At 44.6% G+C, this 17019-nt stretch overlaps 1 protein-coding gene across 3 annotated transcripts in view; it reads right to left on the reverse strand.

The window, feature by feature from the left end:
- Positions 1-349: 349 nt before the first annotated feature.
- disp1 (dispatched homolog 1 (Drosophila)) overlaps positions 350-17019 on the reverse strand; it is a 118693-nt gene continuing 102023 nt past the window's right edge. For all 3 annotated transcript variants that reach the window (XM_085431219.1, XM_085431217.1, XM_085431218.1), the window contains 8 exons: positions 12206-12235; positions 11755-11878; positions 10138-10265; positions 6217-6311; positions 5895-5992; positions 4215-5804; positions 2694-2957; positions 350-2608 (listed from right to left, as the gene is read on the reverse strand). In XM_085431219.1, the coding sequence (XP_085287345.1) occupies positions 815-2608; positions 2694-2957; positions 4215-5804; positions 5895-5992; positions 6217-6311; positions 10138-10265; positions 11755-11878; positions 12206-12228 (4116 nt within the window). In that variant the 5' untranslated portion in view covers positions 12229-12235 and the 3' untranslated portion in view covers positions 350-814. The remainder of the gene's footprint in view (positions 2609-2693; positions 2958-4214; positions 5805-5894; positions 5993-6216; positions 6312-10137; positions 10266-11754; positions 11879-12205; positions 12236-17019) is intronic.

A 17019-nucleotide genomic window follows, 5' to 3' on the forward strand; every position in this document is an offset into this window, starting at 1 on the left:
GTCTGTGTGTGTGTCTGTTAATGTGTGTCTGTGTCTGTCTGTGTGTTAATGTGTGTCTCTGTCTGTGTGTGTGTCTGTTAATGTGTGTCTGTGTCTGTCTGTGTGTTAATGTGTGTGTGTCTGTTAATGTCTGTAAATGTGTGTCTCTGTCTGTGTGTGTTAATGTGTGTCTCTGTCTGTGTGTCTGTGTCTTAATGTGTGCGTCTGTCTGTGTGTGTGTCTGTTAATGTGTGTCTGTGTGTTAATGTGTGTGTGTCTGTTAATGTCTGTAAATGTGTGTCTCTGTCTGTGTGTGTGTGTGTGTCTGTTAATGTCTGTAAATACACACAACAGCAGGACAATGTTTTTGTTTCTTAAAAACGACACTTTAATCACACAGTACAGCTTTTATCTGAGGCATGTGGCAACAAGAGTACACTGGGAAGTTAACACGGACTCCAGCACATACAAAGAAGTGATAGACATAAAGCAACAGAGGCGGCGCGATTTCATGTCGGTGCGACTGGCTGCTACGTATTTAACACACGACTTAAAAACATTTGTTGGCGACGCCGGTTTGAAAAGTAAAAAAAACGACCATTCGCGTCCCACAGTGATGACGCAGCTTCATCAGTAGTGTTTGTTTCACTGTTAAAAAAACAACAATCACATCTGAAACGCTGGTGAGTACAAAAAGAAAACTGTAAACTGAATACATGTAGTGAGTCCGTGCTTCATGAAACACACCGAGGCACTTGGTCAACACATCCCACACCTTGTACGATTGCACAACATTTCTTGGACTTTTGGTTTGTGATACTGACTTCACTTATTGTCAGCATGAGCTTTCAGAAGAGGGATTAGTGGTGCTTATTGCAATAGGAGGCACGCTGGCTTCGCTTTTTGGCACGTCTGACGCTGAATTGCATTTCACTTTCAACGTCCTGTTAAAACAGTTGAGTTTCTTTGGAGAGGCAGAGGCCGCCCGCTCTCTTTTTGAGTTCCGCTTGCATGTCTTAACGATCTCTTCCCGTGTGACGGGAATACTGTCAGGTTTGTCCTGGTTGCCAGGGACTTCACAAACATCCATGTGCATTGCTGTTTCAGTTCTTGTGGTGGGTGTGTGGTTATCACCACGATAACGGCTGGTGTCCGTTGCACATTCATGGCAGCTTTTGTGTAAGGAGCCTGCAGAGGGGGAGGGGCTTTGAGGCTGTGCTGTGGTGCTGATATTTTGGCTACTGTCAGGTAATGACATTTCATGCCTATGAACTACGACTTCTCCAGCAGTCTCAGAATCAGAGCCAGGTCCTGGTCCTGGATCCGGGCCAGCGTCCTGCTTTGGGCTTGTGAATCTCTGGTCTCCTACTGAGGCCGCCTGCAGGGCCGCAGTATGAACACAGTGCTTCCTGAAGTGACAGGTGTGGGGAGCTCCTTGCCTGGGGGTCACCAATCTCCCCTGTGAGCAGTGGTGGAAATGAGTGAGTGGACAGTGGAAGTAGTGCATACAGCACTCCAACTGTGTGTAGACTGGGTCCAGGTTTGTTGGTAAAAGGGTCGCGTTTTGTTTGCTGAGGGGGCTTCCTGAGAGGGGGAAGAGCTGAGAGGTTGGAGGGCAGGAGCGAGAATCCGGCGCACAGGAATGTGGGTTCCACTGCTGAAGCAGATGAGGATCCCCACATGTGCAGTTGGTGTTTTGCGAGTACTGGCACCTGCACGGTGTGCTCAGCGTGGCTATGTGCCCATTCTCAGATCCTCTTTCACCGGCTTCTGTGTTCGAGTAATGAATGTTTGAAAAAGGAGCAGCGTGGTGGTGAGGAGGAATTCTGTTATAAAGCTGAGTGCTGGAATCATGCCCTTCGTGCAGTTTATCCTCAGTTTTTTGACTGGATGCTAAAGGCTCCAGCTCATAATGTTCCACCTCACCGCCCTTGCAGTCCAGCTGGTATTTCGCCAGACCAGAACTCTTCCCCTGGGGCGAGGGGCTGCTGGATGTGGTTTCGGTGAAGGACTGACACTGCAGTTTTTTGGGCAGCGGTATCTGGCCACAGGTGCCCTGGGGCCCCAGGCAGCGGCACATGCACTGAAAAAAGAAGGTGGCAAAGGCCCAGCTGATGCACATGATCAGCATCATGAACATGCCCAGCTGCGTGTAGGCCAGGACAGTTGACGGCATCATCATTGCGCCGGCAACAAAGGTGGTTAGTGCTGCCATTGCAATAGCAGAACCCATCCGACTGAGGGAAAATATCACCTTTCCCTCACGGTCCGGCTCTGGGGCAAGTCGGTAGGCCACGCCGTAGTGGACAGCAAAGTCCACGGACAGTCCGACCGCCACTGAAATGGTCACAGACTCCAAGACATTGAGCTCCCAGCCCAGAAGCACCAGAGAGCCCACTGTGACAAATATGGTCCCTGCAATGGACAGGATGGCATACAGGCTGATGATGAAATTCCAGGTGGTCAGGAGCATGACGCTGAAAGCAACAGCCACTGACAGCGCCATAGCAATCAGAGTCCCATCTGACAGGCTGTCCTGGAGGTCATAAAACTCCAGGTTGCTCACAAACCAGCCATAGCTGAGGCCTGCTGGGGCATAGCGAAGCTCCTCCTCGATCCAGGCATCCACCTAAAACAGAAAGACATTGCTAACATTATAAAATATCTTGTTTCACCAGTGGAGATGTGTCCAGGTGATGCTGGGCTGTGCATACCTCACGGTAGAACTGGTACATCTTCTCATAGGCCAATGTGAAGAGGAAGGTGCTCTGGAACTCTAAAACAATGGCTCTGATGGTGTCGTTGATGTCAAATCGAGGTCCAGGGGTCTTGCTGTCAAGGTGGTAGTTAGTACTTCGATCCAGCTCCATGATGGCTCTTTTGATACACAACTCAAAGACATCCTGTTTGTATGGGAAGATGGACTGACTGCAGCAAGGGTAGACAGAGGCCTCGTCGCAGTCCTGGTTCTCCATCCACTGTTAAAAACAGAAGAGGTAAACCAGAATCGGTCGGGTTGCTTTCTGAAACTTTATGGCTTAATTCATTTATGGCCAATGTCTAAAAGGACTGCAACTGAAAAATGAAAAACTTCCATCCACACGGATGTCTTGAAATAGCCTGTGTAACGAATTCTAAGAGAAGGACTGAAGAATGTGACCTGTATGCTCACTCCTCACCAGCACTCTTCTCTGTGCTCATCATAAACAGTGCTAACAGTTCTCTGTGAAGGTTCTCAGTCATCCAGGTCATCGTAGTCTAAGGAGCTTGGAAAGAAAAACGTCTGGACTTGTTTAAGTTGTTTGAAGACGTTTTGCTTCTCATCCGAGAAGCTTCTTCAGTTCTAAGGGTGAAATGGTGGAGAGTCCCAGATTTAAACCCAGTGGAAGTATCTCCCCAAAGAGGGACAAAGGGACCCCCTGATGATCCTCTACGTTTTGTCCTTTTGTCCCTCTTTGGGGGGGATACTCCCACTAGGTTTAAATCTGGGACTTAAACAAGTCCAGATGCTTTTCTTTCCAAGCTCCTTTTCAAAGTGATCGCTAGCGATACAGCTTTGTTAGCATAGCATAAACACAGTGAAGCTGGAGGATGAACGCTAACTTTTTTCCACTTGATAAAAGTTAACATGAGGGTTCCCGATGGTTAGAGACAAATACAGTCGCATGGCAGGATGCTGTAAACGGACCAAACTTCAGTCAGGAGAACAACTGAGATAATCCATCCACAATATGAGGTTAGTCATTCATATACTGCTGCATGGGCTGTAGTTACACCGTAAGGTTTAAAAACTGAGCTTTGAAATGAACAGTGGTAATAAAAACCGAGCGAGGCCAACAGTGATCACTGACTGTTTTTAGGGGCTCGTTCAGGATACAAAGCATTAAAGCATGTTAAAAACACAACAGCCTTAATAAACGCAGAGTAGTTTGGACCTGGAAGCAGCGTTCACGCGTCATCACTTAAAGACCAGATAACAAGTCATTTTTCTATATAGCAGATAAGCTAATGCTAGCCGACTGTAAGAAAGTTTAATCTGATGAAGTCAATCAGTTCAAGTGAGAATTTAACAAACGGCAGGAGAACACCAACATCAGAAATGTGTTCAACTCTTAGAGTAATCGTTTTGGTTTTGGAGATCAATTGTGGTTTAATAACTTTATTTTTTTATTGATAAAAAGGTTCTTGAGGTTTGAGTTTGCTCCCTATATCACTATTACACATGCAGTACTGACCTGTTTGAACGTCTCGATGAAGCAGCTGGTGAAGTCCTGCTCTTCGGACTGAAAGACGAAGCTCTGGTTTCTCATTTTCTGGCAGAAGTTGAGGATCCAGACCTGAGATGCTGGACTGGCAATATTGAAACTGCTATCCAGCATCAGCTTTCCTTTGTTTTTGGGGTTCAGGGGATCACCATTATCCACAGGGGTCACCCCCCAGATGATGGTAATGGGCATGTGGAGGTCCTCGCCATGATGGACTCTCTCAAACATGAAAAGCTTTTTGTACTCTGCATCATAGCGCTCAAATGGGTGAGAAGATCTGAAGACCTGAAACTCTGCCAGCTCCAAGGAGGGGAGCTTCATCTTTGGGTTTACACAAACCACATAGGCCCCACCCACGGTCATGGCAAGAAACCAGAAGAGCCAGAGGTAGCGGAGCTTGATGACGATACAGGGCAGCACCTTCTCAAAGAATATCCTCGACACCTCCGAAAATGTGAAGAGGCATTTGTTGGCCTTTTGGCAAAGACCGGCCCAGAACATCTGCGTGCAACAACCTGTCTGCTGGTGCTGAGGCTTAGTGCAGAGGAACATGTTCGGCAGGTAGCGTTCATGTAGCACCACCACGGCGGGCAGCCATGTCACCATTAAAATATAGTTGACCAATATGGCAGTGCCAGCGTAGACTCCAAAGCAGCGAATGGCAGTGATGTTGCTGACATAGTTGGCATAAAAAGCAGCAGCAGTGGTGAAGCTGGTGACAAACATAGAGAGGGCCGCGTGTTGAAGGGTCACGCCGACCGTCTCTGCCAGCTCAGCGTGAGGCTTATCGAACTTAGTGTAGTTCCACACGTCACAAAGCACAAAGGCGTCATCTGCACCGATACCTACCAGGATGATGAGGGCTGTGAGGTTCATGAAGGGGAAGAACTCAAAGTCGAAAACCATTCGGTAGAGAAAGTATGACACAATCAGCGAGCTGATGATGGCTATTATTGTCATGAGTGTGATGAAAACTGACCGCGTGTACACACACATGACCAGCAGGACTATCACTATGGCTATGGCAGGATACACCGTGTCTGTGAGGAGGTAGTCCTGAAAGAGGTCGTGTTTAATGCCAAACTCGATCCCTGTGACCGTGGTGATGCCGTCGGAGGCGTTCCAGTTCTCGAAATTGTCCAGGTAAATGTTCATCATAGACTCGCCTTTCTCCGTGGGGGAAAAGAGCATGCTGTACTTGAGCACAGGCGGAGGATACTCCAGGCTCTTGGGACTCAGGAAGTCTTTGTCTACCAGAAAGTGAAAGATCTGGTAGATGGCGTTGTATTTTGTACACTTGCGGGGCACACTGGCACACTTTAGCTGGTCTTTCCGCCGCAGGGTCATGTCCCAGCAGTCGGGTCCCAGAGTGCCGTTATGATAGTATTTGGCACACGAGCGCAGGATCTTGAGTGTGTGCGATACGTCTCGTTCTGTAATCTTCTGGCAGGATGACCTGTTGTTGAGGACAGCGATGTAGTTACCTAGCGTCCAGCTGGGGCAGCAGGAGTCAGCATTGGTGCGCTGACAAAGATTCCAGTAGTCCCGGTGGGAACGCACCTAAGGACGGAAAGAATGAATAAATAAGCGAAAACAAGCAGAAGTGTAACAGAAAAACATATTCACACGACTTGAATGATGCCAGCATACTCTTGCGTTGTCCAGATTGCACATGGATTTGATGGCCTGAATACTCCACAGGTTCTTCCCTTCAGCTGACGAGAACACCACTCTAGAATAACTGTCACCTGCAGAAAGGATGGCATAGCCAAGTAGGAGAGCAAGTTTCCCCATTTTATACAAGACAAAAAATTATTTGACCATCTGGCAAAGATCCTGTTCACGTCCATCAGCCACAGTAAAAAGCACAACTATCCTGCTCATCCTTATATAAAGCCATAAATCTGTCTGGGAGCTGTGTGGAATGTGGACTAGTATAATTCTTCCTGTTCTCCATTGTCCTGAATCTTACCTGGCACATCACAGAAGAACTCTTTACTGAAGTCCCACTCAGCTTGCCGTTTGTCTCTGTCAAAGTGGTCTTTGGGCCGCCTGGGCTCTTGGTGACTGGAAAACAGTAGAAGGAGAATAAGCAAACATCTGAAGCACTGAACTAAGGTGCTGAACAGGATGTGAATTTTACACAAAATACCTTGATTTCACTGGGAAGTGCTAGACCATTCTGTGTAATCTATAAAGCTTTGCGTGATTCATAGCTCATAGTATTATAAAATCATCAGCCCTTGGTTAAGTTTCCTTCCCCACCCCTTTGAACCAGATATGTGATTGGCTACTCTTCACAAACAGAAGCTTTGCACAGCGGGAGGGCAGCGTTTCTGCACTTTCAGCCAGAGTTGGGCATGAAATCACCTTTGGCATCAGAAAGAATCAAGAGTAGGAAAAAACAGACCCCCCCCCAAAACAAACTATCTGACTGTGTTTAGACCAGTCCGAGTTGTATGATCATCCACCACTGTAACAGTATACACTCAGTGGCCACCTTATTTGACACACCTTTGTGACTGGAAATTTGTATTAACAAGCAATCAATCACATGGCTGCAGCTCAGTGCATTAAGGCTTGTAGACTTGGAGAAGATGGTGATCATGGGATGAAACCAGATTTTGCAGAAGGCCATATGCAAATGATTTCATTTTGTTTCTTGAAAGAAACACTTCAAATTTAGCAAAATGCCTAAAAAACAAAAACAAACAAACAAAACAAATGATTCATTCAAGAAATTTCAGTTTCAGATCACAATAACAACATCTAAAGTATCCTGTCCTTCTTATGTTATCCTGAAACACACATTGACATTTTGTTTGAGGCTGCTGTTGTTGTAAAACTAACTGTATTTCATAGAGTTAATTCCTAACATTCCTATTATTGTTTTACATTGTTTTGTTTTTTTTAAATGGCATTTTTATATTGTTAAGTTTCCTCGGCACACTTTGGGCCACTTAGTGAGCAACAGCCAGAAGAAATATAGTATTTCTGAAGCTAAACGTGGCCCCAACCTGATACTAGCTAAATGTAACTAACAAAATGACCAGTGAGTCTATAATAACATAGCTAGCTAACATTACAGTTGAACTATTGGAAATACCATTTCTGTTAAGTTCTGTCAGAGCAGATAGCTCCTTCTGAACAATGAGAGCAAAAATGTGTCATTTGGTACTTAAATGTGTTCAATGACTGACAGAAAATGAGGAAAAGCTCTAAAAATATTTGTAGCACAAATGTGCTGCAAATATAATAATCAGTCAGTACCAAGTTGAAAACGATCCAGAAAGAATTCTTATTCATGACTTCATGAATCAAACAGATGCTGCTGTGTCAGAAAAGGCAGCAGTCATCGCAGCTCCCTACAAGAAATCAGATAAATGACTTTCTGCAGTACAGCGAGGTACTGCTGTCATTATTCTAATAATCATAATGGTAACTCTGACTGAGCAGGGCACCCGGGGGGAGACGTGCAGATCAGTTTTTTAAATGAGCCACATTTTTAGGAGGAAAAGAGGAAGGCAGGGTAATCAGGCGGCTGTCAGAGAGAGAGAGTGACAGACGGAGGGGATGAGCCAGGGGAGCTCGCTGACAGAAGCAGGAGCCACTTTCTGATAAGCACACAATTACATGAAGACAGACACGCGGCGCAAGACAGACAAAGGCGTCCACAGAGGGAGACGGAGAGAACAGACTTTATCTAATCAGCAGAACAGAGCTGTTTTAGAGGCTCTAATCTTAGCTACATGTTTCTACACAGCATCTGCTCATAAAAAATTTAAAATTAAATCTGAATCAAAGACGGTCTACTGATTTTTAATCACGCTAAAGTGACATGCCTGTGAATATGGTGATATGCATCAAATAAGCAAAACTGAGCAACAGTAAAATTTAAGAAAGCAGATATCTGCAGTCTGATGTGTGCACGAAGACCTGAAAGAGAGAGACATGCAAAGACTTGTTCTTGATTAGTGAGCAGACTCTGGCTGACGGGAGGCAGAGGCTGACCTCGTGGATGGACAAACCTCGACTATTCCCTCTCTTCTTTCAGGAGGAGATTCAGACAGGTCTGTCAACAGTATCCTTCAACTCTACCTCTGACCCCCACGCCTTTAACTCTCGCTCCCCTGTGACCTCTCTTCTTGGCTGATAGCGGAAGCCAACGACATGAGTGCCAAACAAAGACACTATATAATGTCTTTGTTCAACCAGTAACAGTTTAATAATGTTCTCTACACTGTCACTTCAGTTTTACAGGCTCAAAAGTAATTAAACGTTTAATAATGTCTAAGAAAATTATGTAAATTTATTTAATTTAAAGATTTTTATTTTGGACCACTTGCTTTAAATGTTTCATATTTATAGTGTCCACCAGGTGGCACTAATTTTTACCACTGAAAGCAACATTTTACACTTTTTACCTTTTCCTGCAAGTTTGCCTAGTTACTCACACAATAAGTGGGTCTCACTATTGATGATTGATATTGGACAATGGTGTGTGTGTGTGTGTGTGTGTGTGTGTGTGCGTGTGTTTGTTTTTTCTGGGATTTGATACCCTGTCTATAAATATAGAGCTGTGTATAAAAATCTTTCTACATCGTAATTCTTGTTCCCGTTCAGCATGCTGTCCTGCAGTGGTATATGATGTTAAAAGAAAGAAAGCGCGTGTGTGTTTGTGTGTCTGTGTCTGTGTGTGCGTTTGTGTGTGTGTTTCACTTTCAAGTCTTCTCTCTTAGAAAGCCACACTCTGTGTTTAAACTAAGGCCGTGATAATAAACACTGATAGCTTTTCAGTGCTTCAAAGACACTGAAAACAAAATAGGGCTCTTTGGTTGTGGCTCAGGTAGTTTATGGTGGAGCAGTTACTTTGAAGAGGGCAACACTTTACAGCACACAGGAGGCTCTGGGAATGATCTTTTAGGGGGAACGAGAAACAGAGCGGTCTCCAGCTCTGACCCATCTGAAGATGAGAGTGGAGGGGAGATGGATGAAGAAGCAGCAGGATAGACTTTTCCATTTCCATATTCTGGTCTCCCACAAAGACCAGAATATGGTCTGCAATGCTCTGCTATGTTCCAGCAGCCAGAGGTCTGATCCCTTGATCTACACGCTATGGAGGAAATCCTGCAGCTAATTGTGGCCGTGGCAAACGTGACAAAGAGACCCTCAATGGCAAAATGTGGACACAGAAAACTCAGATGTGCAGGGCAGTGCTGCTGCAGTTTACCTGGAGGTGACGTGGACAGAATCCTGCACTGCTGAGGCAAAAAGAAGTAAAAGGTCTGACTGGAAAACTATAACTAATGTCTGAGGAGGAAGCCAGAAAAGCTCGTATGATGCAGCAGGGACCTGCTGTCAAAGTTTACTGAGGTAGGCTGCTGCTCGTCCATGCAGGGCTCGAAAAGTCAAAACCATAATCTTAAAGTGAACACTGAAGTCGATGGGACACAACGATGTGACAATGAGAGTACTAAAGACTCAATGAGAAGACTCGCAGGTGCATTAAACTTGTAGGTGTTCGAAGGAGATTTTACACAGACAAGTGAACAAAAAACTGTTGTGTGTATTTCAGAGTTTGCTGCCCATGTAATCAATCGACAGACTGCACATTTTAGCGTGGACTAAGGGTTACGACAAATATTTAACATGTGAATGTGAGATTTGTCCTCCTGCAGCGACACTTGTGCAACAAATCTTTGTTTTCTTCTGCTAAAGCAAACATCTGCAGATGAACCCACCGATGAGAGGTTTAATGTCAATCGCCTTTCAGACGGCTTGATGAGCAGACAGAGAAACTCTACAGCGTTTGGGGAAAAAAAAGCTGCTAAACCGGCTCTCGCATGTTCCTGCACGGAGCTTCAGAAAGCATCTCAGATGAGTGTAAACTCACATTTTGGCCTGCTCATCTGCATATTTGAATGGATAATTGGCCAGTGTGGCTTTATAGCCCGTGTTCTTCACCATATTGTTCCATGTGACTAGTCGCTGGCCAATGGCTGTTCCCCGTGGCTCGAAGCCCTTGTAGGAAAAAAAGATACCAGAAATAAAACAGCAGAAATTGACATGATTATGCTTGTAGAAATGTATTGTATTAAGGCAAACTGATCATTTTATTATCACACAGTTCTCATCACGCTCAGCCAATACAGGACGTTTAAGCCCGACACACATTTTTAGCGATTTAAAAATCAAATATATTCACTGATATTCCCCCAAAATCAAACCCTCAACTATTTAATCAAAATATGTATGGAAATTTAGAAATTATTAGAAATAACATGAATAACAGTCAAATTCATGTTTGGTTTCTTGGTACTCCTGTTATGTTTGAGTTTAGTTTGCTTTGGCAAACTAAACTCAAACATAACAGGACAACATAGAACCGATCAGCCTGCATGAGTGCGTCTCTATGTACAACATGAGTACCGCATTTTTCAGACCATAAGGCGCACAGGATTATAAGGCGCATTAAGCGAAACAAAACAGTCAGATAAGTCAAACTTTCCTCAACTCATTCTTCTTGCTTCCTCCACTTCCCTACCATTGATTCATTAATGTTGAATTCTCTATCAGCTGCTCTATTCCCATGTTGTTGCAGTATATGAATCACTAACCTCGTATTGTGGATTGATTATCTCAGTTGTTCTCCTGACTGAAGTTTGGTCCGTTTATAGCATCCTGCCATGCGATTGCATTTGTCTCTAACCATCAGGAACCCTCACGTTAACTTTTATCGAGTGGAAAAAAAAGTTGGCGTTCATCCTCCAGCTTCACTGTGTTTATGCTATGCTAACATAGCTGTGTTGCTAGAGGTCACGTAGCACATCATTATATACCAGCTAGTCCAACTTCAGTAACCCTACAAACGTCACTGCTGTTTAGTTTCCTGTCTTCATTTATGTTGGAAGTGGTGGCAGAGCTGTATGTTTGAATGCTTCAGAAATCTCTCAGTCAGAACATGCAATATCGTGTTTAGGTGGAAACTAGCGAGCTAACTTCCTGCTAACTTCTAACTCTGTTAAATGTAATAAATCCTGTTTTCATGGATGCCTGGATGTTAAACTTAATTGTTACACCTGGTAAAGCAGCAACGCTGATCATTTTATTAAAGATGAAAGAATTTAGACAGTTTTTAACTCTCGGTGATGCCGCAGTGATCGTTTGACTTTGGGACCTGAAGCGGACGGAGTTTAGGACCCAGATTACTCCGCAAGGCTCCTGACTACGGCATCCGTAATGCTCCAACAATCCATCAAGCGGTGCGGCTTCGTAGCTTACCAAAGTTATACTGAAGCATTTATGACAGATTTTTGAGCGCCGTGCACCACATAAAATTGGTTTGAGGTCAATAAGCACAACCAGAATTCATACATAAGGGGCACTGTCAATTGCTGAGAAAATTAAAGGATTTTAAGTGTGCCTTATAGTGCGGAAAATACAGTACTACACACTGAAAAGAGGACGGCTACCGTCATCTACAAAGGCGACCAATGAGTAGTGTACTCACGAGCAGTGGGTCAGAGAAATCCGGCAGGTCAGGCACAAGTATGCCCACCAGGGCACAGATCACAATAAGCACCGTGCACACACCCAGCACCACCACTGGCCAATCAGCTATTAGCTCAGCATAGCTGTGAAAAAGACACATAAAAGTTGATGACAAGACGTCCTTTGACAGTTGATTTCAAACAGCATGTGCCTCTGATTACATACAGAGTAGGAGAAACAAGAAAAAGCACTCACTGAGGGAACAAACGGAGAAAACGAAAACATGTCTTGTCTTTAAGAGTTAGATTTTACTGTAGGTTAATGGATAAATGAGGACATCCAAGTTGCTAGTTACTGCAGGATAAGTCGTGACTCACTACTGAGGAATGATGGCTCCAGTAGAGCTCTGATGGATGGATGACAGAAATAAAGAAAGGAGGAGAAGTTTGAGCGTTTCTGGCAGGTCTTACCTTCTGGGAAATCGAAAAGGCATCGAAGGGCTGAAAACCAAAGAGAGGGAGATAAATCAGGTTTATATTTTGAAGTCACAGCAACAACCAATCAAAAACATATTGGAGGAGACTTGAGAAAGAGTGGACATCTTTTCTCCATCATGTGCTGCTTATCTTTTTCCAGCAGGAGCGCGCAGCGTGGATATTGGACCGCTGAAGACATTAAAGCTGACATGGCTGTCAAAACCACTTTGTGCTGAACGTCTCATAATTCTCTGCTCCTTTTTCAAACTTTGTTCTGATTTGACAGACAAGCTTACAGGGATTTTCTTTCTAATATACACGAGCCACACGCCGAAATCTAACGACTCGAGCGAGGTACCAGCATCTAAACTGCAGGCCGACGCCGACCTGAGAACTTGTGCTGGGCTCAAAATGATCCTGAATTTCTGGCTGATCCTGACACAAACGGATGTCAGCGTGAAGCTAAATAAAGCCTCAAATGTTCCTGATAACTGCTAAACAGCATTTTTTAAATTTCATTGAAGCCAAGTGAAGCCTAGTGTGCCATGTGCTCGATAAATCAGCACTCCAACACACACCAGGCCCTCGCCGATAATCCGGAAGTCTCGGATTACAACTTGCACTTCCACACAAAGACATGTTATCACATTGTGAAATCAGGCTTCCTGTTGGTGGCTGACCCAAACACGCCCACAGACACATACTTCAGCTGCTCGGGATCTATCTGGAATTCTCGTCAGCTCCTTTTGGGAGCAGTGGGGGGAGCGTCCGGTATGCCGGAGAAGCAACAAACGCGCTGGGTGGAAGGGAAGAGGAAGTGGCAGAATCAGATACGACCACCTGATCACAGTGGGGCTACAGGAGATTAATGATCAAGGCTAAAGGGGTTCACGGGAGACAGACACATGTCTGTGTGGAGAAAACACACGGAACAGCCAGAGTTGGAGATTTTAGCTTCCCAAAAAACCTAAACTGAAGCTTCGCAGTTAAAAAAGATGCAGGGTTGGGTTTTTTTTTTTTTTTGGGATGAACATACACAGCTGAGTGAATAAAAACGGGCAAACAGAACAAAGTCTGAACACTCAATAAATAAATGAATCACATGACATAAACAAGTAAACTGATACAGGTAAACGTCACGTTATCAGAGCTGGTTTCAGCTGATATTTACCATGGCTGACACTTGCAGATGTCGATATTCAATAAGAAGAAGAAACCGATATTACCCAAAGACACTAGGGGTGCAACGATACTCGTATCGATATTGAACCGTTCGATACAGTGCTTTCAGTTCGGTACGCATATGTATCGAACAATACAAAAGTTTTAATTTATTTGATCAACTTTCCTTCTGACGATGCTGTCTGTGTTGAGCGCTCAGTGAATCTGCGCTCGACTACTCCGCCTAGGCTGCACTGTCGAGCGCAGATCCACTGAGCCCAGCGCAAGCTAGCGAGACAGAAGTTAAGCTCTCCTTGCAACATGGCAAATTGAACCTCCTCCACCCTCATTCAGATCTGGCGTTTGGAACTATTTTGGTTTTCATGTGACGTATGACCCTGAAGGTAAGCGCGTCATGGACTAAAGTAAAACAGTATGTTGGATGTGCCACGCAATGCTCAATTACATGGTGGGAGCTAGTGTGTTAGCGCAGTTAGCTCGTTAACGTGTTGGCCGTCCAGCCCCATGCACGGGGAGATCCGCGGTAGCTCGTTAACGGAGATTTGCCGTGTTGTGGCGTTAACGTCATTTCAGATTAACGCTGACAGCACTAGTGGGAACTCAACGAATATGACTGCACATTTACTCCGACATCATCCTAGTGCAAAGACAAGTGGAAGCAGACAAAACAACAAGCACGCATGCTACAAACTTTACCCGAGTCATTTACAGCCGTTAGCACAGGATTCTCCTTATGGGGACCTGATATGTTTAATATGCTGCTGAGAGTATAGCCCAGAAGAAGCGTATAGTATAGCTTTTATTTTGAAAGAGCCATTTCTCTGTAATAAACTCTTTTCAAAGATGAGAGATTTCTCCATCAGATGGTTATTTTTTTATTACTTTATTGTTTCAGCAACATTCAATTTAAAAACTGTACTTTTGAGTTAAAATATATATTTAGAATTTTAATAAATGACAAATTAAAAAAGCATGAACATTTTTTTGTATCGAAAAAATATCGAACTGTGACACCAAAGTATCGAACCGAACCGTGAATTTTGTGTATCGTTGCACCCCTAAAAGACATGAAAATCAGTCGTTTTAAAAGAGCTGTTTATTGCACACTGATGCCAAATGAAGGCACATTCAGGCACAAGTTAAAATGATGACAAGTCGAGAGGAGATCAGGACCGTGACTACATCAATGAGCAGAGTCCTTATTGGAGGCCAGAGGGACTGGATTACCCATTCTGCCAGAAAAGTCTCTGGAAAGATCAATGCACGGCTTTAACCTGAAGCTTAAAGGATTGTAAATACATTTTTAGTGCATCATAGATTCACATCTTTACTGGAAGTTAAGTGGCCCTACTTTACTTCTCTAATGGTACAAAGAAACAGGAAGTGAGTTCTGAGGTAACCTTCTTGTGCAGCTAATCAAGTTGACAACACTCTGATTTTAGCGACATGGCCCCATGATCCAAGCAGGGTGTCTGTCCCCCCATCAAAGTCAGATAACTCATAATGGGAACCACAAATGAACTCGCGGGACAGGTGAGGAATTTTACTCCACAGGGTTGTAAGGAGGTTGTAAATCCCCTTTAAAGCCCCACTGGGCCTTTTTATATGGCAGCCAAATGTCAAGTGGCACAAGCTGAGAGCACAGTTTGCCAACACAGGTATGCACAGACACAAACAGGCCATCACTCACGCTCGTCTGGGGAAAGAAATGTTACAATGCAGTGTTGTGCTCCAATGCTCCGGGCTCCCTGCAAACAGCACCACACAGAGCCCACGGCATCGAGCCGGCCTCTACACTCCTCAAATCCCAAACGGATCGAGCACGGATGAGTTGGAAGAGGTCCAATCCAGCAAGGCCTCACCGGATCTACTGCCTGTGTCACAATAGTGTTAACCAGGAAAAGTCCACTCACAGATGGACCTGAGTGTTTTCATAGCATTAAGCCATTTGAAGCAATGGCTTTAAATTAGCTCCTTTTAATTGATCAAATTAAAATGTGTTTTCCTCCCTTTGCTCTTCGCTCTCGTATATTAGAGACTTTTTCCCCTTCAGCTTTCAAAGTGACCTCTAACCCGGTTTAAACCAGCAGTACCTAATGAAAGACACGTTTCCCCAGCCCTTCTTTGAACACGCAGCCGAGGGAAAACTCTGTATTGCTAATGTAATTCATTTCACTGGGCGCCGTCTCTTGGCTTTCCATGTATGGACTTGAACTGGAGACCCCAGGACACAGATATGGCCCAAGATGGAGGAGTCGAGCTATCGGAAACACTTGGAGCAGATTCATAAAAGCGCTGTCAGGCTGTCTGTTTGTCTACTTAATGGACTATTTTGAATTTTGGCCTGCAACGCTCCAATCTGAATTCATTTCAGCCAATTGGAAAGCTGCACAGCATACTTGGATGCTTTTAAAGAAGACAAGAGATGATGGATTCTTGATCTATGCAGTTCACAGCAATAATTTATGCCATTGTTATAAAACTGAAACTGGCAAGCTGGGGTCAACATGATCTCAAGAACTGCAATCTGTAAAATGAACAAAAACCACCTAAATCCTTGACCTGCCACATCAGGCTTCCTCCACGACTCTCTGGTCCCTCCTGACCATGCCGCCTTCCCTTTCTTCCTTTGCTTGCTGCCTGCTCTCTTATTTTCCTTTTCCCTCTCCTCCGCCCGTGTAACCTTTCACTGTTATTCTATTTACCAGAGGGAGAGTGTTTCTGGATCACTGGGCTAATTAATAAGGTAAACACAGACGGCCCGCCGCTCACTCAGCACGGCGCTGACAGAGAAGCAGCTGGGGACCGAGGGACGGCTTTCTACACACCACGGCTCTGGCTCATCCCAGACGGAAGCAGACAATCGCGCGAGGAGGAGCATGGCGAAATCTTTTGGGGTTCGTCCAAAACGGAGATCTTGGAGCGCACTGTAACAGATGTGAGGCGATTGCTGGTTTTAAGCTCTAAGGGCCACGTTGTGCACTGCTGTTGTTGACATTTGTGCTCAAACTCGCTGCACTTCACAACTGGACAGGAACTAGCAAAATAATAAGTAAAGGGGTTAAGAGTTCAGAGGCAGAGGACGGAGTTAACTGTCAACAGACGGGTAGCTAAATATTTCACAAACATGGCCTTTAAGTCGGCGCAGGAACAATTAGTGTCAGCCATCAGGCTGCTGGGCCCGCCCTGCCCTGATTAGTGCCTCGCTGGAACGCTGCACTCAATTAGAGGCTCGATCTAGCCGTGAAATAGGCCCCGGCTACCAGTGCTCCTACTCAAATGACATCATGAGACTAGCTGGGCAGAAAAATACCACACTGTGCCCGATAACTCAGCCTAAAGAAGAATACTGTGTCAAGCCTTGGATTGCATTAACACAACTGTAAACAGATACGAGGCTCAGAGGGCGTAAGGAATGGAAACTTTGTGACAGATAAATAATTGTAATGAGTGGAAATCAGTGCTTTAAGTCAGCCTGTATTTATATGCAAACACTAAAGTTCAGCTTTTAGAAAGCTCGGAAATGAGCGCGTGTGGAAATTAGCCCAGCAGTGTTGCAGTAAACAGATAATAAAATCCAAGACTGTAAACACTTGTAAAGCCATTACTCACATACATCAGAGAAA

Source organism: Copadichromis virginalis, linkage group LG15, assembly GCF_057382275.1.
Source record: "Copadichromis virginalis isolate Kocher_CV1m ecotype Utaka linkage group LG15, C_Virginalis_male_GT1.1, whole genome shotgun sequence".
NCBI lineage: Eukaryota > Metazoa > Chordata > Actinopteri > Cichliformes > Cichlidae > Copadichromis > Copadichromis virginalis.